This window comes from Parus major, chromosome 2 (assembly GCF_001522545.3).
Source record: "Parus major isolate Abel chromosome 2, Parus_major1.1, whole genome shotgun sequence".
NCBI classification, from domain to species: domain Eukaryota; kingdom Metazoa; phylum Chordata; class Aves; order Passeriformes; family Paridae; genus Parus; species Parus major.
Genome location: NC_031769.1, coordinates 129,019,562 through 129,045,436, shown reverse-complemented (window position 1 = coordinate 129,045,436; position 25,875 = coordinate 129,019,562). Strand labels below are relative to the sequence as shown.

Below are 25,875 nucleotides of genomic sequence, written 5' to 3'. Positions count from 1 at the left end.
CAGTGCTGTAGGAAAACCAGTTTATAAAATCTGCAGCTTTGGCAAGGAAGCAGGAAAGATGAATCTCATCTGGCTCCAGTCTTACCCAGTACAGGGACCACCGTGGTACTGGTGCCATTAGGCAGCCGTGGGGTCACATCCCATGGCTGCAACTGTTCCCAAACGTCATTAATTCCCAGGGAAAACAGGTACCAAGAGTGATTCAGATGAATCAAACCACTGGCCTTCACTGACTGAAATGATGTGGATATATGAGGTGGGTCAAGAAATTCTGCTCCTGTCTTGGGAGTTTGCTCTCCTGTGGGAAGAGTGTAGCTGAAATCCTACTGCTGGGAAGGTTCCAGGCACCAGGCTCGGTGCTGCAACTTCTGGGAAAAGATCAGTGTCAAATGTTGTGCAAGGTTTGGTGAAGCTGAGACTGAAATACATCTGGGTGGGAAAAATCCAGCCCATCACTGGAAATACAGGAGCAGAACCTGACAACATTTTCTATACAAACAAAAGGTAGTTGTAATGGTGTTGCAATGGCATTCTGAAGTCATAATTAAAATGTCATTTATAACCTTGTCACAGATATGGAGAGGGCTGCATGCATAATAATATACCTGATACACTTCTAATTTAAAAAAAGGTTACTGCTTATTCATATCAAAGCTCTATTAGACACTTAAAAAGACTCTAAAACATGCATGGAAAATGCATTTCTACTGCATTGGTATCGTATAAACGCACAAGAAAAATAAAGTTACAAAGGCTAAAGCAATTTCTCATTCCCTCAGCCCGCTTGTATAACCTTTCACGTCTTCCTTCCCCTTGGACCACAAAAAATCCACTTTAAAATACAGTGTGGATTGTCATTCCAAGTTACAATCTTCCAAGTATCAAAATCTTACAAAATTGAAAGAGAACAGCAATGTGTCTGTAGAGTTTGTAAAGCTCTGCGATGAAGTTAGTGGTACTTCTTTGGAATTATAAAATTACATTAAAAATGTCAGAAAGGATATTTCAGTTTTAAGCTTTAGTTTATAGGCAAAATTTCTTTAAGCTAATCTCTTTTATGTTCCCTAGGCATTTCTCCTTGGATTTAAAAGCATGACTGATACCACCTGAATTGTTAGACAGCAGCATTGCAGGCAGACCCAAAGTAAAGCTACTTAATGTACTTTGAAAATTTGTTTAGATGAACTGTCATGGTCCTGCACTTTGATTAGGAAAAAGTTTGCATAACTCAGTTGCAGACCAGCCTGTTCTGCACCTCTGCTTCAATCCATTTCATATTAATCCATGTTATCAGATGACAGAAGATGAAGTGTTTAATTTGAAGGCTTTAAAACACACATATATCAAAGATTTAGTGGGGTTAAATTAAAGAAATGTGCTTTAGGTCAAAGTGCTTTACATCTCTGCTTAGACCAAGAACTAAAATGATTTTTATTTGACACGTGCTGGATTCGCTGTATGAAAAAGTTTTTGCTTTTTAAATGATAATGACCAAGATATCCAGTATAACTCTTAGAAACTTTGATCACATGACCACCATAAAACCTACTAAATGTAAAACTTATGTAAAATACATAAAAAACTTATAAATAACATTTACTTATTTTACATGACCCTTCAAGCTAAGACGCTCTTGCAATCTATAGCAATTAAGTAGCACACCTGAGTGCAGCTGGGTATCAAAAGGCAACAAGAAGTTTCCAAAGACACTGTTCCTAGGAAAGAAGAAGCCAGTATAGACTGATGTTACCAAACAGCCTGTGAACACAATTGAAATATTTTCAGCTGTGGCCCTGACCAGCTTACAGTACTTGATATGTACTCATTATCTTGCTAAAAGTATGTGGAGAGCTTCACAGTAGCTATAACTCATCTGTGACAGACTGAAATCTGGCAGATGTGCACCAAAGTAACTATATGACACCAGATAATAGCGAAGTAGAAATGGTTAAAGAAACAGGGTTTTCTTCAACTTAGAGCAAACAAAAAGTTCTTCTGAGACTGCTACATGTGTTCTGTTACCAAATGCACAGTTTGTTCCAGATATTCAATAACAGATCTGAAGAACAGTTGCAATTTCTCATTTATCTTATGGAGCCATGCCCCCTAAAATATAATTTCCCAAATGCAAAGCAGTTTCAGAGGAACAGAACTGTAAGAATACCAGGAAGAAACACAATCCTTTTTTTCCTGCCTACCCTGGCAGACCACTGCAAAGAGGGTGAGGGCAAGACAAGACAACCCTAGGGCTTAGTTGCAAACCGTCAGGAGGGATCACACACCAATGGCACTGCAATTATGGTGTAATTGCTTGCATTGATTGTCCCATATCTGAGTATCTGGCAACGGTGGATGTGCCCTTCACATCTCTCCTTTGGTTCTGCCCACTCAGACAGAGTCTCTTTACTCTGAACCAAATGTAACAACCTTATGCCAACAGATGTAGCCCTGCCAGGTGGAGGGACAAGGGGTTCCAGTTGAGCCACTTGTGCTTGGGACCACAGCTAAGACACAGGAGGCATAATCAGCTTCAAAGCAGATGCAGAACAGCTTCAAAACTTTTTTGAACAGGTGACATTAACTGTTCAAAATTCATCACAGCTCTTGCTAGGTTTTCCTCATCACTAATCTCCAGCACAAATGATAAAATACAAACTAATCCTTGTTTCTAAATGAACTTAACTTGAACTAGCTTCCAGCTGCTCATTAGCATTATGCCTCACATCTAATTTAAACAGCCTTTTAATACCTCATTATTTTGCATATGAAACCTCTAATGACACTACCTCTTGGTCTTCTTCCTCAGTAAATGAAGCAGGAAAAGCTGTCTCTCATCATACTACAATATTTCCAGCTTTTATATAGGATTTTTTTGGAACTTTTCTGCATGTTCTCTGACTTTCAGGCAGTTTTTTACAACCTGACTCCATAAATGGATGGAGAAAATCCACAGCACCAACAGAAAAGGGAAGTCTCCTCTCCTTAATTGCTCTTTTTTCTGTCCACAAACCCCAAGAGCAATTTTTGCAAACAGCAAAACAACCTTGGGACTCTAGTTTTGGCACTTAAATCCCTAGGCTGCTTACAGGGTCACTGCATCCCAGGCACAGTTGTCAAACCATATGCTCATCTGTATTGCTCAGGCTTTTACATTTCTTTGCATTTATCTCTGTAGCACATGCTAGTGGCTGAACTCGAGTTCTCAAGCAGCCTAGTTCAGTGTCAGCCAGGGTTTTATCAGAAGTGAATTTGCTGGGAAAAGTCACAAGTGTTCCACTGGGAAATGCAGAGATGTGCTCACTCGGGGCAATGCAGGGAAGGGTCTTCCAGAGGATGACACAGAACAGCCAGATTATTCTTCTGCTCACAACCTCCCAACAAAGGACTCAGTCCCTCTAGACAATGAGCCTGGAGAAGCTCTGCCATGGTTGACATCAGCTTTTGTGAAGTGCCTCTTGGGGCCCAACATTACTAATGGAAGTCAGGAGGACCACAAAATCCACTGCTGATTCCTAGAGACCTTCTTCTGCTCAAAATAGAAACTCACTAGCAGCTGGTTGGCTTGACCACAACCCTTTGCACTCTGCCAGCTAACCTGTCCTAATCCATGTGATACATCCTGTATTGATCTAGTGCTTTATTGTTGCCCTGAGCATCATGCTGTGAAGTCAAACATCTCATCAAAATCCATTGTGCCCCTGCCCATCTTTATTGATGAAGCCAGTAATCTTGTCAGTGAAGGAAAATGAGTTTGCCTGCAGGACTGATTTTTCATGAAACTCTGCTGGCAGTGATGAATAATTTTTTTCTGGTCTAACCCATTATAAATTGACTGTCCTCTCAGCCCCAGCCCTTCTGTTATTATTCAGCTTGGTAGCAATGTCAGGCTAATCAGCCTATAATTATCCTGGAAATCCCCCTTGCCCTTTTTAGCACTGACAGTTTAGCGCTCCTGAAGTCCTGTGGTATTTCATTACCAGTCCAGAATATGATTTACAACAGCAAGACAAAGATGTGTGCAACCAAAGATTCAACACTCCAGAGCAGCAGTAGAGATCACAGAGTGTCTGCTGCACCTTACCAAATCCCTTCCAAGGCCTGCTCTTTCTGTTTCTGCTACAGAAGGACCTGTTATTTTTTTAACTGCAAGGAAATAAAGGGATGTTTTAGCACACATTTCAAGAGGAACAGCTGGTCTTTGCCCTTCTAGTGAGTCAGCTCCAAATGTAGCACCAGATTTTCTGCAGAAGAGCAGAGGCTTTTAAGTGCACATTTCCCAGCCTGTTTTTGTCCCCATCATGTTCCTGCACAGTCACCAAGACTGAGCAAAATCTGGTTATAACTCATTCTCTGGGAGTGGGGCGAGTCCTGCAGCCACACAGATGCTTGTGCTGCCACGAAAGCAAGGCTGGCACCGATGCAGCAGCAAGGGTCTGTAGGCAAAGCACAGGCAGGAGGGCTCCAGCAGTGGCAGTGCCTGCTTTAGCAGTCCCAAACCATGGCTTGGAAAATTTGCTCTTTTCCACTTGTATCTCTGAGAACCTTTTGATTTATTCCTCTGCTTCTCTCCCAGTGCACCAACAGCAGTGAATGCAGGTGGGTGTTAAATAAGGTAACAGGCTCCTGATGCATCCCAGCTCTCACTGGCATGACACGTTGCCTCCTCCTGCAGATTTGTGAGGCTATTTATCTGCCTGCTGTTTCTCATAACCTGTTATTTATACTGGCCAGCTTTCCATCCACACAACAAAGTTCACAGCCAAGCTAATCTGTATTCAGGTTCTCAAGGCAGATTTTCAGAGACATTTGCAGCACTGGCTTCTCCAGAGCTCTGTGACTCCACGTGAACCCTGCTGGACATGGGATGTGGTCCTGTGATGAGACAGAGGCTGGTGGGCTCTTGTCTTTGCTCTAGGGGGTTGTGATCGCATCTTGTACACTTATGCAATGCTGGCCATAGATGTCTGGCCAAAGCAGAATGAAAAGGGAGCCTCTAAATGACCCTAGGATAGAATCCAAAATATTTTCTAACAAAACCAAACCAATGCTCAAACTCCTGCCTAATTAAATGTGTTATAGCTACTGAATAAATTAAATGGAGCAACAAAATATCCTTGAAATAGTACCAAAAATAAGCCACTGGATATGAACACAATAGCTCTGAATGCAAAAGCAATTATGTCTAATCCTTGTCTTGCAATATGAGTCTCACTCGAAATGAATGGTGCTGAGAACTTTCATATCACCGCAAAACCTCGGAGCTTTTCACAAATATTGTAGTAAGTTAGCAATGTAGCCTTGCAAAGATGTTGAATTCTGACTGGCAAGCACTGAAAGAACTTCTCAAGGACTTTATGAGAAGGATACCACTGGCTAGAAACAGAGGGAAAAAACTGCACCTTACAGAGTTTTTTCCTCCCAAGCCCCCAAAGGCCTGTGAACATCAAGTGATTTACCAGTTGGCGGAGGTAGTCCTGAATTGTGCTGGGATAGACGAGTACACTGATGGCAACCAATGTGTTGAGAGCAAAGTCAAAGATCTGGTAACAGAAGAAAGGGATGATCCAAGCTGCATGTTGCTGGAAAAGGAAATAAATTAGAAACTCATCAGCCAAAAGTTAAAATAGAGGAATATATGTCTTTCAACAGGAATCTAAGGAATATCTGACACTATGGAGTATTAAATCAGCTGAAAGAAATATGACAGTCAGCCAAAAGGTTTGGCCAAGGAAATTTGGCTACTATAATGCAGTAGCATGTGTGGTGCAATTCACACAACTCATTACATTAGGACATTTAGAAACCACACAATACTTTTCCTTTCTAATCAATAGGATTAATGTTGAGACAAACCACAGGCTCGGGAGGTGAATGAGAAAAAATCCCCTTGACTTTGATAGGTACAAGATTCAGTTCTCTGAATTCACCATTTGCCCAGAGCTTATTTTATTACTCATATTTGAAACTGCAGACAATCAACACAACTGCAGCAGGGGGCCCTGGGGTACCACTGATCTAAGCAATCAGCTCTGCTGCCTCTTCAACTTCCTTTTTTTTTCCCCGTCTCTAAATTTTCAGCTAAACAAGTAAAGAAGCAATTGTTAGGAAACAGTTTTCTTAATTTTGTTTCTATGGAGCTGTGTATTTCACTTGATTCGTGTCTTGCCCAAAGATAATGAATTACCTTATATGCGCCGTATGTAGCCATTGCACAGATCAGAATCATAAGGAGAGAAATTGCGGTGGCAATGCACATATCTGGAAAAGAGACACATCAATGATTGCAGACAAATTCAGAGCTGGTTCAATTATTTTGCCACCTCCCTTTTGCAGAGCATGTCAAAGGGCAGGGTGGGAGATGGGTGGAGATGGGGTCTGGTGCATCATTCAGACATTGCTGGAATAAATCTCTGGCTTTTGTGAGGAACCTCCTAAATACAAGAAGCACAGACAGTGTTTCTGCCTGTGCAAGCCAGCAGCATTACACTGTGCTGACACTTACACTAACACTGTGCAAACCACTACAGCCTCTGTAAGACTATGGAGATGAATGGTCTCATTTTTCTAAGGGTTTTCAAAAATCAGGAGCAGCCTTGACCAGACTGTTTTACTGGTGGTTCTGGTATCTGTAGTCAGAATGTGTCTGCTTTTCTGCACTACAGATTGTTTCTTCATCAACAGCTGCTGCATACTACTGCTCATATATATATGTCATTTGTATACTGGAAAAGGAGCAAAATGGCAGATAAAGGCGTGTTACAGCAGAAATAACATCTTGAAAATTTTCATTTCAACTAAGAATACTGCAGAGATATATCTATTAATGTATAACTGTCAGGAAAGTTAAAACAGAGTAAAGGAAGGAAAATATTCTTTAAGGTTTTGACTGGAGGAATTACAGGACTCCCATCTTTTTCTTCTACTGCTAATCAGCTTTCGGTTAACTTTTCATTAGATTTAAGAAGTTCCTATACCATGAACATTTGGAAGGAGATCCTGGGGGAAAAAAATTACATGTTTGATCTTCTCATATGCACATCCCTAGATATCATTACAGACCACTGTCAGGAGATCAGAAATGAATTTCTGAACTTGACCTTACAGAGAGTTTGGGAGTGCAATGGAACATTGTACCTACCTTTCTGAGGTTAAGCCAGTGCACAAAGACAATAGAGGATGTGAGGTATACAGGACATGGCTTTAGAGATCCCACCTCTGTTGGTGGCTGTGAGGTATCTGCTGCTCACATTGCTCTCACCAGGTGTGTTTAAGCTACCTGCCTTGAAGAGGAACGTGGAGGATCTCTGAGATGCACAAACACATGACAGCATTCAGGATGTTCATTACCCTGACTCTGGAAGCATTCAAAGTGTACAGGTGACATCATTTCTTCACAGAACTGCCACAACATCTAACTCCAGAACATGATGAGGAGCATCCCACGGCATGGAACAGTCCTCAGCTCCCTGGATGGTTCTGGGTACGTGCCCTGGAGCCTTCACCGAAGTCTCTGAAAGGATCTGGCAGCTGTGAAAGGTCTCACCAGCCACCACCAGGAAGCAGTGCAGGCTCACCCAGGTCATGGCTGAGGAGGAATAACAGTCTAAGGAGAAAGTCTTGTCTGTCACTATTTCCAGCCTACCAGAATGATCATCCATGTAGGAAACAAAAGACCCAGTCCTTGATCCTCCTTCGCCTGAGGGAACACAAACTTTGCCCTAGATGGCACTAATCCAGATTTCTGCTGGCCCTTGATGCAGAGAGGAACCTGAGACTTGTGAAGCTGGAAGAGCAAGAGGAGACTGCTCCTGGCAGGTGAGGACATGTCCAGAGCTTCTCACATTTTCTGGCTCCTTGGGCACTGTACCCACCAACAGCAGGATTAAGGACTTCAGAACCCAGGTCTCTTCCAGAATACTGCCTGTGTCCTAGGTTTCAGGATACTTGTTCTCTCTCTGTTGCCCCCAAAATTTGTCCTTGTGATTGCATAGGAACTCAAATGCCACAGAAGAAGTCCTATGGCAGGCTACTTCCTAATTTAATGGATTAAATTTGAAGGATAAAGTGCCTTTTCCTGGGCACATTCAAACCACTGTAGTCTGATGAGGCCCTGGAGCACAGATGTCCTTTCTCACAGTACAAATGCTTGAATCTTTGTCTTACTGTCAAAATAAGCAGACCTCACCCAGGAGAGGAGCCTGCACTCAGCACTGAGTTTAGCTCATCCTGGTGCTCCCTGCTTCCTTCACAATGGCTTCCTGCAACTCAGCTCATGGGTGTACATAATGCCATTGGGAGGCAGCTGGGCTCCCTGCTCATCATTCAGCGGGGAATGACATCTCAGTCATCCCAATTTATTCTTCAGAGGCACCTCCTTCTCCTCTTAGAATGTGCAGAGAATACACACAACCAGTGCAGTGTTTGAGCTGCATTACCTCAACCAGTTTCTAGGTTTCTAGGAGCTGTAAAGGCTGTGCTGCGCCTGTTAGAAGTGATCTGAATTCTGCCCTCAAGAGGAAGATGTATCCACAAAATATACCTCTATTAATAAAAGGTACTGCAGCCTCTTAAGACCCTTCTGGTTGTGTGGCCATTTACTCTGGCTGCCTACACATACATACTGTGAAATCTAAATTATTTTGAATAGACCAGGTACAATTGAGGTAATGAAAGAAAAGAAGTGAAAATGGCTGCTGTAGCCACTAACCTCAATTGTAACCTCTTGAAAAAGAGGCTCTTGGATCAATATTTTGATTCTGACCATCAGTTTAGAGGCACTGCTTATGCGTATGTTCTTGATCCCAACCACTTACTTCCTGCATCCAGGGGGATGCTGCTGTCATTGTCATTTGTGTGCATCCAGTAGATGCAGGAGTCACAGGTTCCACTTTACTGGTGACTGTGGCAATATTGGTTCAACTGAGCCAGAGCCCAGCAAACCGTGAGGAACGTGATATTGAAGATCTGGTCTGACACACTCATGCTCCCTATCTCCAGTGTCTCCCTAGCTGTGCTCCACCATGCCAAGTCCTAGTTGGCTCAGGCTGGTTCTTTCTCATTTAAGGCTTCATTGGGTTTTTTGAGCCATGTCAGCTCAAATTAATGAGAATGAAACTAGATATGCAGCACATTAAATGAGAAACTGACAGGAGTGTGTGATTTTTTTTTTCCAGCCATGCTGCGCTTTCTATGGCATTCATGGTTAGAAGGGCTGTGCTTGGACTGCTGAAGGGGTTATCCAGCCTATGGCCCTAGATGTCTTTTTGAGTTTTCTCCTTGGGTTTAAAGAAACCAGCAGAGTTTTTTAATTCTTATACCTTGCAGCGACATCCTACTTTCCTGCCTCTTTGGAGACAAGATGCTGCTGGGGCTGGGCAGAGCTCCTGTCATGGGGTACTTGTGTGCACAGCAAGCTGCAGCTCAAGCTCCTTCAAATCCATCTCAAAAATATTTCCTTGCCTTCTCCTCTCCTCTTGCAGAGGAGGCTGGTGGTGGGTGCTGCAGGGACAGGCAGGAGCAGCCAGCAAGGCCAGTCCCTGAGGCAGGACTTGTGTGGAGTGATGAAGACCTGAAATCCTCATCACCTGCCCAGCCCTGGAGTTAACCGCTGGCTCTCAGCTTTGACGACAGGGGCCACAAAGCTGCTGATCAGCAGCCTGCAATCCTCAGGCAGTTTCTCCCATTCTCCCAGCCTTATTTATCCAAGAGCCTCCTGACTGCCAGCTAAGGATTACTGCCTTGCTCTCTCCTCCAGCCTCCTTGTGCAAGCTTGATGCCACTGCTGCCAGCCACTGTGCAGCCTGCTGGGTCACAGCCTGCACAGCAGCAGCATTTCCTCCCTGGGAAGGAGAGGAGGGCAATGAGATGGAAAGAGTATTCTGCACCTTTGAACCCAGCACATTTACTGCAGAGTATAAAATTAGAGGGGAAGACGCTGCCCTGAATATCCTACGCTGGGAAGGGAACTTGTTTTCTGTGCCTCCCTCTATCTGGGACTCATAACTACATAGGTGGTGTTGATGGACTGGGGCAGGAATGTACCTACTCCACCACTTCCATTTATCCCTCAGCAGAAGTCCAAGCCTGCTGTCTGTAGATTTCTTTATAAATTTCTTCTATTTGAATTAATATTTTTAAGTCCTGGGTGCATGTCATATTCAGCAGAGAGATCACCACATTGTTCTCCCCTGCCCTGAGACGTCTGCTTGTCCTGTCTGCCCACTCCAGGGCAGGGATACAGGCAGATTTTGACCTAAGTTGCTGACATCGGTGTCAAAGTTCCCCTCAGCTTCCCTAGGGCATGCAGAGGATTTCAGTCCTTGCTGTCATGTTGCCTGTGAGGTATCACACACATCTCTGACACTATGACAGCGGTAAATAAAAGCAAGCAACACCCGCTGCTTGTTTGGGCTGTTGACATGTCAGGATGATGGTCTGTGTGTCTGAAGAAGCTGAGCAGAAAGCTCAGGCAGAACCCTCTGGGAAGTCAAAATGAATTATAGGGCTTTTCCATCTCTTGCTCTGAGATTATTAGTCCTTTAACAGCAGCAGTATTACATTAAGCAGCTCACACATTTCTAATTTTCCCTAGTCCAGCTTCTAAACTCCCTCAGGAAATAATAAAAAGAAAGATGAGACTAAATGGGCTCAGCTGAATATCCAGCACAGAAAGGAGCCCAACATTTTACCCAGCTCTGAGATGTATGTCTTGGAGAGCCACACAAACCACACACGCTGGTGTCTACTTCTGCCACATGGTTAAGTCTTGGCAGACTTTCTTCCCCCTTGTTTCCTTTTCTAGAATAGAAGGGAAAAGAAATAGCCTAGAGCTTTTTTCTAAGTGTTCAGGTAAATCTTTTCTCTAACTAATCAAGCAGGTATTTTGGAGCCTCTGATAATGATGCCCTTGGAACCACAGTAAATTCTGGAATTAGAATCAATGCTGCACTAGTATTTTCAAGTAGTTTGCACTAGACTGGTTGTGGCTCTGCAGATGGCAGGAATGTTTTCCACTGCTGGAACAGAAAACTGAAAATTCTCCATAAACCAGGAACAGCTGGAAATAAATCTGAATATGAATACTGGGGTAATCCTGGTTTCTTGGAAGTCAAGGGAAACCTGTCATTAACCTCATTTGACTATTGTGACACAGCTGATAAGTTTTTTTCCCAGATGATGTTTTCAGATTTTTTATGAGGGATCCTCTTGCAGGAGAAAGGGAGTAACAAATTTTACATGTAAACTCTGTGTCTGCATTTGTTTGTTGTTTGCTATTGATAAGAGCATCAATAGTAATGAGAAAAATGGCTATTGGTGTTTGCATTATTATTACTTGTCAACAGAAGTACATATAGATAACAACTTTGGGACCTTCTTTAGCATAAAAAATTATGTATCTTCCGTATTTCATACACATGGTTTCAGTGCATGCCGCAACCATGACAAACATTCCTTCAAAAAAGACAAATAAAAGCAGGAAAAGAGAAGAGTATGTGGAAGTTTTTCTGATGATTTATCTCATAATAAAACATTTCATTGCATTTGAACAAATACAGTCATGCTTAAAGAAAAGAAGAAAGAAATTATCTCCTGCCAGCTATTTCCAGTAACCATAAAAGTCAGTAGCTTGATTCAACTGCCTTTACTCAGTAAGGCACCAAACCAGAGGGAGTCAAAGAATAAAAAGAGATTAATTCGAGTGCTCATTCGTAATTTAACTGCCTGTGAAATGTTCCCTTTACCAAATGGAAATGAGGTTGCTTGGCCCATAAGCCATCCTTTCACAGTCTTGCAGGGTTCACTTCAGAAGCCTTGATAAAAATATACAGAAAATACAATTTTCAAGTATAGATGGAAATCCCCAATGTACTTTATCTGACAGCTACTGCATTACAAAACAGAATTACAATTTTAAAGCCTTGGGCACTGGCAGGCCTCTGATGTTGGCTATATAAAACCACACTGACAGACAGTCATTACCAAGGTTAATCTCTGAGAATTAGGACAAGGCAGTCAGTTTTAATATGTCAGAATCAGCTAGGAGCCCATCTGTATCTACTATGGTCCTTACTTTCTTAAATCCAGTTATGTAAAAAGATTTTTAGTCGGAAGTTGTAGGTGGTTTTTCAATGAAGACACAATAAAGTAGCAATCACCCCTTATCATTAATTCAGTGTAGACCCTCAAGGCAGATTTGCATTAAAGACCTTGTGGAAATAAGCATCCCTTAAATGATACCCAGCATCTCTGACACAACAATGGGCAATTTCCTTTCTCATGTGTGGGGCTACTGCTTCTCCTATGGACATTTTTATTGACTTCAGTAGGAATGAGGAAAGGACTTAGAACCTTTAGCTGTGGATAGGGGGATTCTGAGCAGAAAGACACCAGTGTGATTAGCAACAGACCTTGTTTCAGACTAGTATGAGAAATGTTGAATGTAATCATTTTGTGAGCAGAAATTAAAATAAACCGACATTTTTAACAAAATCACATTGAGGGAAAACTTTACTAGATATGAATTAAACAACAGTTAAATAATAAACTTGAAAAAGTTATGGACCAAGGAAACTTTTGCGAAGGACAGGAGGTTTTGTAGGAGACATCAATGGCCTGGCTTACCCTTCTCTGAAATGCTATTGAAGATTTTCTATGATGCCTTTCAGTAAGAGAAGGAATTGCTCTGTGTTATTGCTGACATGCCTGTGACTATACAGTTGATATTCGCAATTGTGTCTATTCGAGCAGGTTTGTGCAAGTCATGCCACATGCACAGGGCAGTGCATAAATACATCCAACATGAAAGAATGCACTCGGCTGTCTGAACAGCAGTGTGGGCTCTTGTGCAGGCACTTGGGATGTGGTGCTGGGAGCTGCAGAGACTCCGTATCTCCCTCTGTCCTGCAAAACTCCCCTGGGGCTTTCAGCACCGTGCTCAGGGATACATCTCCCTGCCAAGGGCTGGCTCTGCCCCTGCCAAGCCAGGACACAGCAGAGCAGATGGATTGATTACTAAAAGGTAGGTGGCAGATAAGGTTACTACTAGGAAACAAGCTTGAACTGTGCCATGACACCTTTCACAATATAAATGCATCTGTAAAATACAAAGGTGAAGCAATAATTAAAAGGACAGTAATTACTAAAATGATAGGACAGTTACATAAATGCTGGAGCAATGAGTGCTAGTAATTAGGGAATTTGTACTTACTGGCATCATCCATAAATTCAAATTCACCCCCTAATTCAGCACTAGTCAGGTGGTACTGGTCAGGGTCAGTCAGGGCACTCAGCAGAATCAACAAGACCACCGAATTTATAATCTACAGAGAGGAAAAAGGGAAAAGGATCAGTCTGTGAAAGTAACCAAAGAAAAACCTCTGGGCAACACATACCCACCCTGTTTCACACCAGCTATGATAGAGACTTTTCTAGCTGCACACCTGTAGTATTTAACTAACACTGCAATTAATTTCTCTAAGTTGGTAAACAGGACTTACTTCTAACCTAAATGGCAGCATGAAAATGAAACAAAATGTAATTTCATTCCAACTCTAGTCCATACCAGAAAAGTTACCACTGCTGTTTCAGACTATAAAGCATGTTAGCACATCCACCAGTCATTCCGAGATTATTACAAATGGGATCTGTAATCAAGGACTATCAGCATGGCAGAGCCAGAACTGGGGACAGACCCTGTAAAATTGCTAGATGATCAAAGAGGAGCTCAGTTACTGGAGAGGGCTGTGTTTTAAGAGGCTCTGGTTCAGGTGAGTTGCTAAATGAGGAGGCCTGGGGGGTGGGAGGAGGTGGCAACATGAGTCCCATGTCTGATGCCCAATTCCTGTGTCATATGGCACAGATGGACATTCACACCCACCAGGGCATTGGCTATGAAATGCAGTAAGTGAATTAAATGCCAGGAATATCAAGTGATTCAGTAGAAGCGGATTGTCAAGTATCAGCTATGAATGGATTGGAGAGGTAGCCAAGAGCTGTATTTTAAAACAAATCTGAACAAAATGCTCATATCACTTTGAAGTGAAGAGAGCTAATTGCAGAAAAGAAGATTGCTCAGCATGAAATAATGCAGCCAGGCTAAAAGCTTATTCTACAGAGCTAGGAAGATAACTGGTGAAAAAGAAAATGGAAAAAAGAAAACTGAAAACAGTATGCTTGGAAAGATGAATTTTATTGCTTTGTTTCTCACTTCAAAGTCATCTTAATCTCATCACAGGTTTCTAACAGCAACAAGAAGGTGTAGAAACACAGGTTATTTCAAGACATAATAGGCTAGAGAATTTCTCAGGTAAGAGAAATCCTTTTTGATAGGTAAATTCCATCAAGTCTAGCTGATTCCAGATCTGTTAGCAATCTTTAAAACTGCTGAGAATAGTTCACAAGACAGGAAAAGAGTAAGCACAGTTTATGCATTTTCAAAGCAGGAAGGTCATGTAAGGAATTTCTAGATAGACTGTGAGATTTAAGAACAAAATAAGAACAGATAATCAAGCTGTCTCCCCATTAACACTTCAGGTTTGTATGGTCACAAGTAACAATCACCATGTGCTTGTCAAGGAGAAACTGTAATAAATTTATCTTATTTGCCTTCTCTGACAGACGAAGAGGCCTTATGGACAGGGCAGAAACGGTAGATAACATCTCTGCAACTTACCACACCTTTTGACAGACATTATGAGATTCTCATAAATGAGCAAGGAAAACCTGGTTTGGTTGAACATGCAGGAAGGTGAATGCACTGCCAGCTGGGTAACTGTACTGAAAGAACAGCTGCCACAGATTTAAGGATTCACAACCAGCACAGAAGATACATTGATTAGTACGTTAGTACATTTTAGTACATTCACATTTTACATTAGTACTGTTGAGAGACTTGTTATTTTGTAACTTCTACCTTTCTCTAATATGCTGACAATGCCAAGTTATAAGCACTTTGGGAGACAAGATTAAAATGATTTTGACCAACTAGAGCAGAATTCCGACAACAGAGCACAATTCAGCACCAAAAAGCTGAAAGAGAAACACATTTCTGAAGAACTTCAGAAGAACGTGAGGCAAAAAAAAACTGAGTAAGTGACAACTGCTCAGAAAGGAGTCTGGGTATGACAGTGAATTAACTGAACACGACTCAGTGGAATCCCATAAACTCGTCCTTGTGGCTACACAGTGGTGGGCAGCACTGCAGAAACCTGGTATTAGATGCATAAACTATCCTCCCACTTGCCCTCCATGGGCCTCTGCAGAAAGGTTTCAAAGTCCTTCTAAAATGTACAAGGGAAAACCCTGGGGAGGATCCTGCATCAGAACAGAGGGTAGTCAGACATCTGGAATGTAGGACAGATAGGGAAAAAACTGGGGTTGCTTAGCAAGGAAAAGGTAGGGGGAGGTGCTCTCAGTCTTTTATTAGCAGAAAGGCAGGGAGAAAGAACAAGGCACAGATCTGAATTATAGCAAAAGAAAATTTAAGTCAGACAACACAGTGAACAATAAGAAAATAATCAGATGGAGACTGTTTGGAGGGGGTTAGAGATCGTCATTACTGTATTTTTACGCAGGACAGTTAAATAGCTTTATGTTGGGAATGCTGTAGCATGATCTTGTCTTGGCTTTCTCTTGGTTTTGAAGACATCAGTTGACTATCGAAATCAAAGTTACACTCCATAAATCCTACAGGGTTTTAACATTATGTATAACTCCATATCACAACCTAGTTCTTGTTTTATACTCCTTTGTGGAAAGCTAGAAGACATAAGCCAGTAATAAATATGTTACCTAAGACAAGTACTCAAAATATCCAAGCAATCGGAAACCATAAATGTATAGAATGTTGCTATTTTAAAGACATATTTTTTGGGTACAAGTACAGCCATGAAAATTTATAAAATACTGACCTACGCACTCTACTTTCTCCTTATGGATATGTCCTGATTCACATTATGTGATTGTCAGCATTGCCTTAAATTCTGTATAAGACATAGCTTGTGTTTGCTCAATCTGAAGTCTGCTGCAGTCAGTAGGAATCCCTCTAATGCTCTTTAGGGCATTACTTTTCTATTCTATCAGTTTGTTCTCTTGTGATCTTCATAATCATCTGAGCACTTTCCAGCTGTGCTGTCAGCAGTGCAAGAGAATACACCACGTGTTTGTTTGCTCCCTCTTTCTCCCAGAAATGTGTGCTCAGTTGGGTGTATTGTGTTCATTAGGGTTTTCCTTTTGTTTTGAAAGTGATGTGTCTGTTGAATTTTGAAAAATGCTTTAATGCATAAATTCAGTGTGTCTAAAACTTACCGACGCAATGTTTTCCAAGGACACACAATCAAGGACAACAGCATAAAAAGCTATTCCCTGCTGGTAAATGCAGGTGGTATGAGAGCTGAAATCTCCATTCTAGGAAAAGCAAAAGTGATTCCTGTGCTCTTTTGATAGGGCCAAAATTTCCTTCAAGATGTTTTACATTCCTTCAGCAACAAATAGTGTAACAACCAATTAGCAATGCTTAGAAAGCATTTTAATTATGCAAAGCTTCAGGAAGCTGTTAAACTCTATACCTTCCCAGTGAGACACACTGTCCTCCTTTTATGGATGGAGAAAAGCTGAAACATGGCCATACAGCAGTGGGGTTGTAGCAGGATGCTCTCCCTGGAATGGGGTAAAATAACTCGAACAGTGTCCTATTTGCAAAGCTATGAGTGGTAAATGAAGAAAGGGGATTCATGCTGCCTTTGGTATTGAACAATGCTGAAGCCAAGTCTGACTCAATCCTGAAGTTAAACATTGATAGATAGTGAGATGAAAATGTGGTAGACCTGGCAAAATAAGTCAATAAGATAAAGGAACAAAGAAGTGACACTGCTGACAGCTTATCTAAAGCTACTGAGCTGCCACAGTTGGCCTGCAGACCTAATGGCTGATAGTAAATCACCCGGTCCCACCCTTCAACAGCAGGGTCTTCTACCATACCCCTTCTTGGGGTGCATGTGTGGAGGCTTCCCTGAGTGGGCATGCCCTTCAAGGTTATCTTTCAAGGCTGAGTGAAAGAACTGGCCCATGGTCATTGATACGGGTAACATCGATCTGTTAATAATAATTAAATATCAATTAATAAACCTTTTTTGCTAGCTTTAATACAATTGCTTCAATATTGTTTCATGGTGTACTATAATAGTTAAAGCTCCTATACTGTGCAGTAAATAATTCTCATTAAGATAGTTTTGTCTAATCATTAGAATAATAAAAAAATATATTTATCTATTTAAATATATATTATTCTTGCTGTCATTTATCCTGTGGGTCAAAGTTGCATAAAGGTTCAATTATATTTATATAATCCTTTAGACAAAGTGTTGACAAAGCCTGGGGTTAAGACTGGCTCCAGCCATACCCAGACTCCTGTATGAGGACTTGAAAAAGCAAGGGGATCCTTTCTACACCCTGTGACTCAACAGGAGGGCTTCTTTAATAAACTGTATCTGAAGCTCCCACGCTGCCCATGACAGGTGTTCAGTAAGAATAAACTGCAAGACTTTGCACTAACAAGTGAGAACTGTGACCACTGGGTCCTGCAGCTGATTGCAGCCCCAGTGCTAGCTGGGGCTCAGGAGGGGAGCTCCAGGGACACTGACAGGCCTTTTTTGACCTGCACAGCCCCAACCTGCGCCTCTCCACACCCTGCCCAAGGCCCAGAGCCCATCCAGGTCAGCCTGGGGTCATCAGTCTCTGTCCCAGTGGTACAACAGGATGCCAGCCTCCAGCCATGCTCCCTGGGTGGGCCCTGTGAGTGCATCATCCTGCAGCTTGTCTCCAGTTGTGTCCCCGCTCCCAAACCTCTTTGCCTTGGGTTGTTCCCCTGGTTTATCACTGCCCTGCTGGTGATGAACACCATGATCAGCCCCAGTTCTGCTTCTGGGCTCAGTCCCTGCAGGATGGTGTTCAGCATGCCCTAACCACACACTGGACAAAGATCCAACAGAAAGTCCTAAATATGCCCAACTGTCCTCTTATTCTGATATGGAAATAAAATATTTCTTTTTTAAAAATCCCAAAATCTTACTTCTCTGGCCAGATGGAATTACATCCACTTTTTAATCAATGAAGGGGAGGAAAATAACTTCTTTATAGAGACCAGAGAACGTATGAAGCCAAGGGGAAAGAGGAAATACTATGGGAGAGACACCCAGGTACTGGAGCAGTAACTGGAGTTCCTGCTGTGGGTTTACAAAACATAATTTCAGATTTCAGTAGAAGATTCTTCAAACACAGCAAAAGCTGTGTGAAGAAGGTGCATGCAGGCATGAGCAAGACAGGCAGCAGGTGATGAGACTGGGACTGGCACCACCAGCCACTGATGCTGCTTCCACCTGTGATAAAAAACCAGCAGCTTAAGCACAATGTGAGGCAGTTCTGCTGGAGAGAATGGCCAATGTTTAGGATGCAAGGACACAACCTCGTGTCTTCCACAAGCAGCATCCAGCAATTAGAAACTATATAATGCACTAAAATTGTAGACTTCTATCTTCAGTAAGTCACCTTTTCTCCATGCCATTTGTTACAGAGGTCAGCAGAAACTGTGGCAACCCATGGGAATAAAATGCAAGGGAGAGGTGTCAGAAACCACTGCAGCAACAGGTGATCAGAAAACAAATATCACCATCAATTCAAATGTTTTGTAGAAGTGCAGCTGCATGGTATCTATATCCCAGCTTATCTAAAATAAAATTAGTTCCAGCAGGCCCTAAGAGCATGCCATTAACACTTATCTACTGATGATACCTAACTCATCAAAATAAAATAGCTTTGATAAAAGAGTTTAGAAGAGGAAATATGCTCACTTTAAACAAATACACTGCATTGAAAATACAGTGATGTTTCTATTGAAACATCTGTTTTAATAGTCTGTTGAAGTCTACAGGGTCCCCTCTACAAATATTCTACTGCAGCTCTCCCAAGACTTTCTAATGCAGTGAAGAGAGATACCTATATTTACAGGAAAAAAAAAAGAGTCCCCCTCCCCCAGCTTTATTTCTATTAAGGGTTCAATTTATAACTGAATCCATGCATGTGGCAGACTGAGTGTTATGGGTGGTGAAAGATGTTCGTACAGGTTTAATTCTGTGACTGTTTTCAGCCTCACTGAACTCAAGAGAGATCCACTTAAGCGTCCTCCTTAAACCTCAGCATTGGTGGAGCACTAACTCCCTGCCTGTGCCCCTTTTTACAGCTCCAGAGCTGGTTTCATGACACTGTGAAGCACAGTAATATGTAAGAACTGGCACACAGAGTTCTAGCATATTTTTAATATCCCACAAAAGAGCATGGTTTAGTTTGTTGTTCTCTACAGAGATGCTAAGGAAACAAATTGCCAAGGACATTCATTTTAGTAGTAAGAAATCATGAACATTTTTAGTAAAACTTAGGAAAGTCTCAAGCAGAACCCATGTACCCTCACCTCTGCTTTAACTCTCTTCATTTTATAAGTCTAGGTACCTGCTCTCTGTGAGAGAAATGATAGAAACAAAACTTCAGTCTTAAACTACTTTTGCTCCTTGAAACTAAACAGAAAAGTATTTTCTGGCACTTGGATATTTGAGGTCAGTATCACTGTCAGAAAAAGTAAGAATGTATGGGAAATAGCTATTTAAGTATGTCAATGTCTAATTCTCCCTATCTACCTTTCCCTTCTCACTAGGCATGCTTTTTAAATATTTTCTCCATTTTTTCTTTAGGCATAGAAGTTATTAATAAAAGCGAGAACACTTTCGTTCATCAAAAGGACAAAAGATCTCTGCAAAGGAAAAAAAATCAGGTTCAGGATTTAACTAGCTCAGGGTAGATTTGCAATATCTGGGGTGCCTTTCCCAAACTTCTCTGTTAGTGTAGATAATGAATAAAGGTTTATTGCCCCATATAGGAAGATTTTTTTATCTGTTCTCTGTCTCCCCCTGTTAGGCAAAGTTTTGTGTTTGTTATTGTTCATTGGGGGCTTTTTCTGATCTCTGAAGAAGAGACAAGGAAGCAATTTCATCAATAAAGATTTTAAGCTGAGTGCTGTGAAGAGCAGGCAAATAGCACATGAAGAAACAAGAAGTCCTTTCTGTGTACCCAAGTTTCTTGACAAGTCTCACAGCAGTAATTCAATCTCTTTCCCTCTCAGGGCACAGGAGCTACGTCTGAGCACACCACAGCCACTGGCTTGAGCTCCAGGAATGGAGGAGCAGGAGAACCCTGGCTGTCAGAGTAGACACCTCTCTCTTCTGCCATGTAAGCCTTCTGCCTCATGCTAATGAAAATATTTCAACTTTCCAGTGCTAGGGACAAGTGGCAGATGATGTGCAGTGACGCACAATTTAACATGTGGTCCAAGTTAGAAACCCAGACATACTCAAGTATCTTTTCATCCCATGGAACACAACAGCCTGAAGGGAAACAGAAAGAGGTACACTTGAACTTGGGTTAAAAGGGAATCAATCCTTCACTCCTTTGACCAGTGAAACTCATTATCAGGCATTATTACTGAAGCCAAAAGGTTGAACGAATTCAAAAAAGATGAGCTATATATTGAGGAAATGCAAATCACCAAAGTCATATCACAAAAGATCTTAAAAACAAAATATAGGCCTTCCTGCTTCAGGTGACTGCCCAACCTTAGCATTATAGGAGAATAAAAGAAAAAGTTGTCCCTGGACAAGCTGTTCTTCCTCTGTGTGTGGTTCCTCAAAGCACATGGTTCTGGCTGCTGTCTGAAATACTGCGCTGGAATAGGGAGAGCATTAGCCAGGTCACTAGTAGAAATTAGGATTTTATATTCTTGAATTTGAAGAAGATAGGGTAGAGTCTGCAATTCTTGTCTCTATTCTTCCATACTTATGAGAAGGCAAAGAATGACCCAGGCAGGCTCAGACTAGCATATTACAGCCTGTATTATAGAGAGCATATAATAGAAAGCTGCATAAAATATTTCAATCAGACTTTATACACAATTTCAGCTTTGATTGCTATGACACTAAACACTGAACTTTAAAGACTATGCTGATTAAATTGCTAGAGGAAGTCAAGAATAATTTACCAGCACTCTTCCATACAAATGACTCAACTACTGCCCACTGCCACCCTTTTAACAGGCTTAAAACCAAAACCACAAGAGGTCTGTTATTACTGAAATATGGTAATGGTTAAATTTATTAAAAAAAAAAAATAGATGGACAGATTTTGCAATATGCACATGAGAGGTTTCTGCCTCCCTAGAGCTAGAGTTTAATATGTTATATACTTGTGAGAGACTGAAATTTTATGGTTTGTGGCTTAAATATTATTATGAAGGACTTTTTGGCCATTATGGCAGAACTGTATAAAGAAGCTGCAACCACCAAAGTCTCCCCTCCCTGATGATGCCTCCTGAGGGGAATTTGGGACTATGAGTTAGGATGCCTAAGGGAACTTGAGATAAGATAGAGGTGACACTATTGCTCAGTCATCTCAGGTCTAGGGAGAAGCAAACAAGGGTGAGGGAGAATTAAGTATCCCACATAAAGCCAAACCCAGCAGCTGTCCTGAAAATCAGCTCTGGCTGGGTTTGAGGTGGGGGAGGCCATAGCCCACAGACTCATCTGCTGAGGCCAGGTTTGTACAGACTCCCCCCCCCAGCCAAGGAGGAGGAGGAGAGTTTTGGGTGTGTGGCATAAGCTCAGGTCAGAGGGAGTGAACACCCATCCTCCCTTACACCAACCTGTCCAGCTGTGAAACCCCCAACCCCACAGGCCACATCTACAGGACATTCACATGGGAGGCACCTGAGGGGTGTCATAATCCTTCAAAGACCCCCCAAAGTGCTCCCCAGATTTATTCCAGAGGCCTTGCACCAGAGCACTGCATGTGATGCAACTTCTCCAGAGTCTTTTGCAAGAGTCAAACTTGTTCCCTGCAGGGGGGGTCCCTGGGCATTCCCACCTGGCCTGAGTGCATATTAATCCATTGAACTCTGTGTTTTGTGGGACCCTTACCACAAAGAAGACCAGAAGAACAGCATCAATGGGTTCATCATCAGGATCCATGGAGTGGTGATATTTTCTACTTAATCTGTCTCTCTGTCACTTCTTCTCCCCCCTTCCTTTTTCTTTCTATCTCTCTCTACCTCCCATTTGCTGTTAAATAAAATCCATACTACTGACTCTGGCATATGGTCTTGCTTGCACCCTAATTTGGGCAGAGGCATCTCTTTAATAATTTTAGTAACTGGATTGTAACATTACTTAATCTTAGCCCTTTCCTGATTTAAGGAAATAAGCTATTTGTTTACAAATTTATCAGTGGAGTCTTTGTTACTTTTCCATTGTATTTAAAGAAAGTCTAACCTGTGTCTAAGGAAAGTCCTGAAAATGATTGCTGAACTCTTCTGCCCAGCCTCTAGGGAAATATTTATGGGGAAAATATAATTATATATACAATTATATCATTGCCAGGTTAAATCACAATTTCTCCTAAGGTCATCCTGGTTCAGGATGCAGTAGAGAACTAGTAAAGAATTGGTATGCAATAAACCCTTGTCAGAAAAAGGGTTGTTCAACTGGGATTTGTTTGGTTTCTGCATTTGCCCTTGACTTCCAAAAATGCATGTTTGAGCCTTGCAGGTGACTGTGAAAGCTTGAGGGCAGAGCTGCTAAAGTGTGGCTGTGATGTGAGCTGTGGCAGCTCCCACAGATCTAGATTTTTGTGTGGACTTGTGACAGAGGATGGGCCAGGCAAGATCGCTGTAGCTGCTTACCTGGGCTGGCGTGTCCAGGTATCCAGTGGCCCTGGCCAGCACATTCTGTGTCCTACACCCACAGCAGCCACAGCGCTGTCCGTGCCCAGAGTCCCTCCAGCCTCTCTGGACGTGTGCCAATGCTGGGAGGACAGTGTCTGGTTTGAGAGCAAGCCACATTCGACCACTTCATTAAAAAACCAACACCAAAACACACCAAATCATTGATCCATTATTCTTATGAAGCCACCACAGGCAAGATCTGCTTGCACCCTTGAAGCACTCTGCAACCCAAGGCAGGGATTTAGTTATGCAAGGAAGAAGTGGAAGGTTGGTACAGTACAGATAATTACTGAAATAGTAAAGAACATGAGCACATGTATCCTGTCTGTCTGGACACAGCTGTTTCACTGTTGGGAAATTCAGCTCTCCAAGGTGAAAATCTCTCACAAACCTGTGTTTCTGCCAAAAGCATTTGTCCTGTTTTAAGCAGCTTAATGTATCTCTGGATAGAACAAGAACTGGCTCAGCACATACCAGCAACAAAATGAAGAACAGTCACAGCACTTTCAAGGCTGAGTACCAGGATAACAATTGTTAGAGCTGACTGCAGACACCTGAAAAAGAGCTGACCCACAGGAGGTCCAGGAAGAGTGTGCTAGGCTCAAGTCCATGTTAATTCTTCAGTGATTCCTCCCTGGCAATTCATTTCACGTTACTCAGGAGCACTCTCTCACACCTTCAGACACAAACATAGGTTTTTGCTTCTTACTCTGCTATTTGGAGATTTGGGACTTTAAACCTCCATCTCTGCAGGAGAACAGCACAGAAATTGCCCTGCACGTTTTTAAGCCTTGGCCACTTTAAACTTCCAGAGTTTTACAGTTAAAGCACAAGCCTCACAATAAAACAAGAGAAAAAGAAAGCAATCAAGGAAATTAATTCCTGGCTATTTTGCAACATCCGTTCCATATGTCCAAGAATATATAAGACTAATTGCATTTTCACTGACGTCAGTCTAATCAACGATCAGTTTAGGAAGCTTAATGTGTTCTCCTCTGGCTCACTAGGAGATACATATTAACCTTCAACAGAACTTCCAAACACATTTTACTTGATTAATGTTAATATCTCCTCTCCTTTCTATAAATATATTCATGATTTTTTGTATAAAAACCCAAATGTAATTATAGCATACTGAACTCTTAATGGGATTCTTTCCTTCAACAAGCGTTTATGTAAACTTGTGCTCCTCTTACAACCAACCATCTGTTTTCTCACTGGAGGGAATTTATTATCCAACTGAAGGCCTTAATAAGAAAAAAAGGGTGTTTTGCAAAGGTTTGCAGCTTCTGAGCTGATAATTGTATTGATTACATGAGACAACTGTGTCATTATCAAGACAACTGATACAGATTATCAGCTGTCATTGCAATGATTACATACTCAATGAAATACCGTGGTATTTGGGGATATAAGAAAAACTGCCTATGTTAGGGGATTAGAGCTTAAAGACATTTTCATAAATCCTTGTGTTGTGTCAAAGACTAATAAATAGTTCAGTAAGTGCAAGGTCTGCCCAAAAGACATTTTCAGGAAATTTTATTCCTTCAATGACTTAAAAGGTTTTTGCAAGAAAAAGCATTTTTAATAAATGTTTTAATGTCATACTGATGTATGACAGAGTCTGGGACAGACTAATAAAATGCTGCTCCTACTTCTGCCTGCAGCACAGGCAACACACCAATCTGGCTGTTTTCACCTAGAACAGAAAGCACAGGTAACTTGGGGCATGGTGTACCAGTGAACCCATCCTTAGTCCAGATAACCATTTTGGCCTGTTGAGGGATGGATTCTGTCACACACAGGTGAGTGATTAGGCTCTTTGCAAGCTATCTTACTGACTGTGCCATTTAAATTCCTCCCATTTGTTATTTATTTTGTAGTTCAACTAAAGAGTGCCTGAAGCATAAACTGGAGAAAAAAGATGGGATAAGGTCCTGCACTGCAGAAACCAACCTGGGCTTGTGCATAGCACTGAAAAGTGGTTTCAGTTTTCTTGATGCCATTCTTGTTATATGAACAACTGAATAACTAACTGTTATATTATTTAACAATATATCTCTAGAGAAGTTACAATCAGAATGTGGTTATTGAGAAGGTCCTTCAGATAAGATCATTTGTTCATGCTAATGATCATTAGTGGTCTTTATTCTTTGCTATGAGATACCTAAAATGCATACATGTGCTTTCAGTTTGTTAAGAAAATAACACACAGGTATGTGAGCAGGTATTTGAGTGCAGAAACAGCCATTTTTGCCCCTGGTCTTGGAAGATAATGAAATGGATGTGATCCAGTCCAAGAGCATCTACCCTGAACCTCCTCTGACTCCAGTCTCAGTTGGATATTCAACATGTACATCAGTCATCAAGGCAGCCTTTAAAAGTAAGATTCATACTCTCCTTTATTCATAATGAACTCCAAGTTTTCTCTCCACTCTCCTCAACAGCAAGCATGTGGATAGGAAGAGTCTAATGAGTTGGGAACGTTACTGCTTTTTTTCCCCACAATCTTGTCTTTCATTTTATGAAGTACAGACAATAGAAAAACTAAAGATTATTTTATAGACATGGTACTTGGGACATAAATATTTAATCAATTCAGTCATTTCTATTAGAAGAATTTGGAATCTCAAGTAATTTCACATTATGACACCTTCACTTGCTCGTGGAGAAATTTCACATGTTGCTGCCACTATGTCTAGCAAGGGATGGGAATTAGGAATGTCATTGGTACCACCCAGCTTTTTCCCCTGAATACACAGCCCAGGTCTTGGCCATGGAGGGACAAAACCTGGTGAATCCACAGCAGGCCCTGTTCAGCAAGAATTCTTTCCTCAGAGTCACCAGTACTGGTCTGTGTTTACCACCTCACTGGAGGTGGTGGAGGTGGCGTTGCAGGATAATCCAACCCAACCCCCAGATATATCAATCACACGGGCACAACAGGGGAAGTGACATCCCTGCATGATATAAAGGAACTGAGCCTTCAGTGAGCTGGCTACTATGACCCTTCATACAAACATGAAGTTGAAAATCCTTAATTTTTAGCCCACTTCATT

The 25,875-nt window shown here is 41.7% G+C and overlaps 1 protein-coding gene across 1 annotated transcript in view; it reads right to left on the bottom strand.

Annotated features, from left to right (window-relative positions):
* The window catches only part of LAPTM4B (lysosomal protein transmembrane 4 beta), a 57,319-nt gene that overhangs the window by 26,431 nt on the left and 5,013 nt on the right, over positions 1-25,875 (bottom strand). The window contains exons 2-4 of the mRNA XM_015619876.3: positions 13,208-13,319; positions 6,185-6,258; positions 5,457-5,579 (exon numbers count right to left, since the gene is read on the bottom strand). Coding sequence (XP_015475362.1) covers positions 5,457-5,579; positions 6,185-6,258; positions 13,208-13,319 — 309 coding nt within the window. The remainder of the gene's footprint in view (positions 1-5,456; positions 5,580-6,184; positions 6,259-13,207; positions 13,320-25,875) is intronic.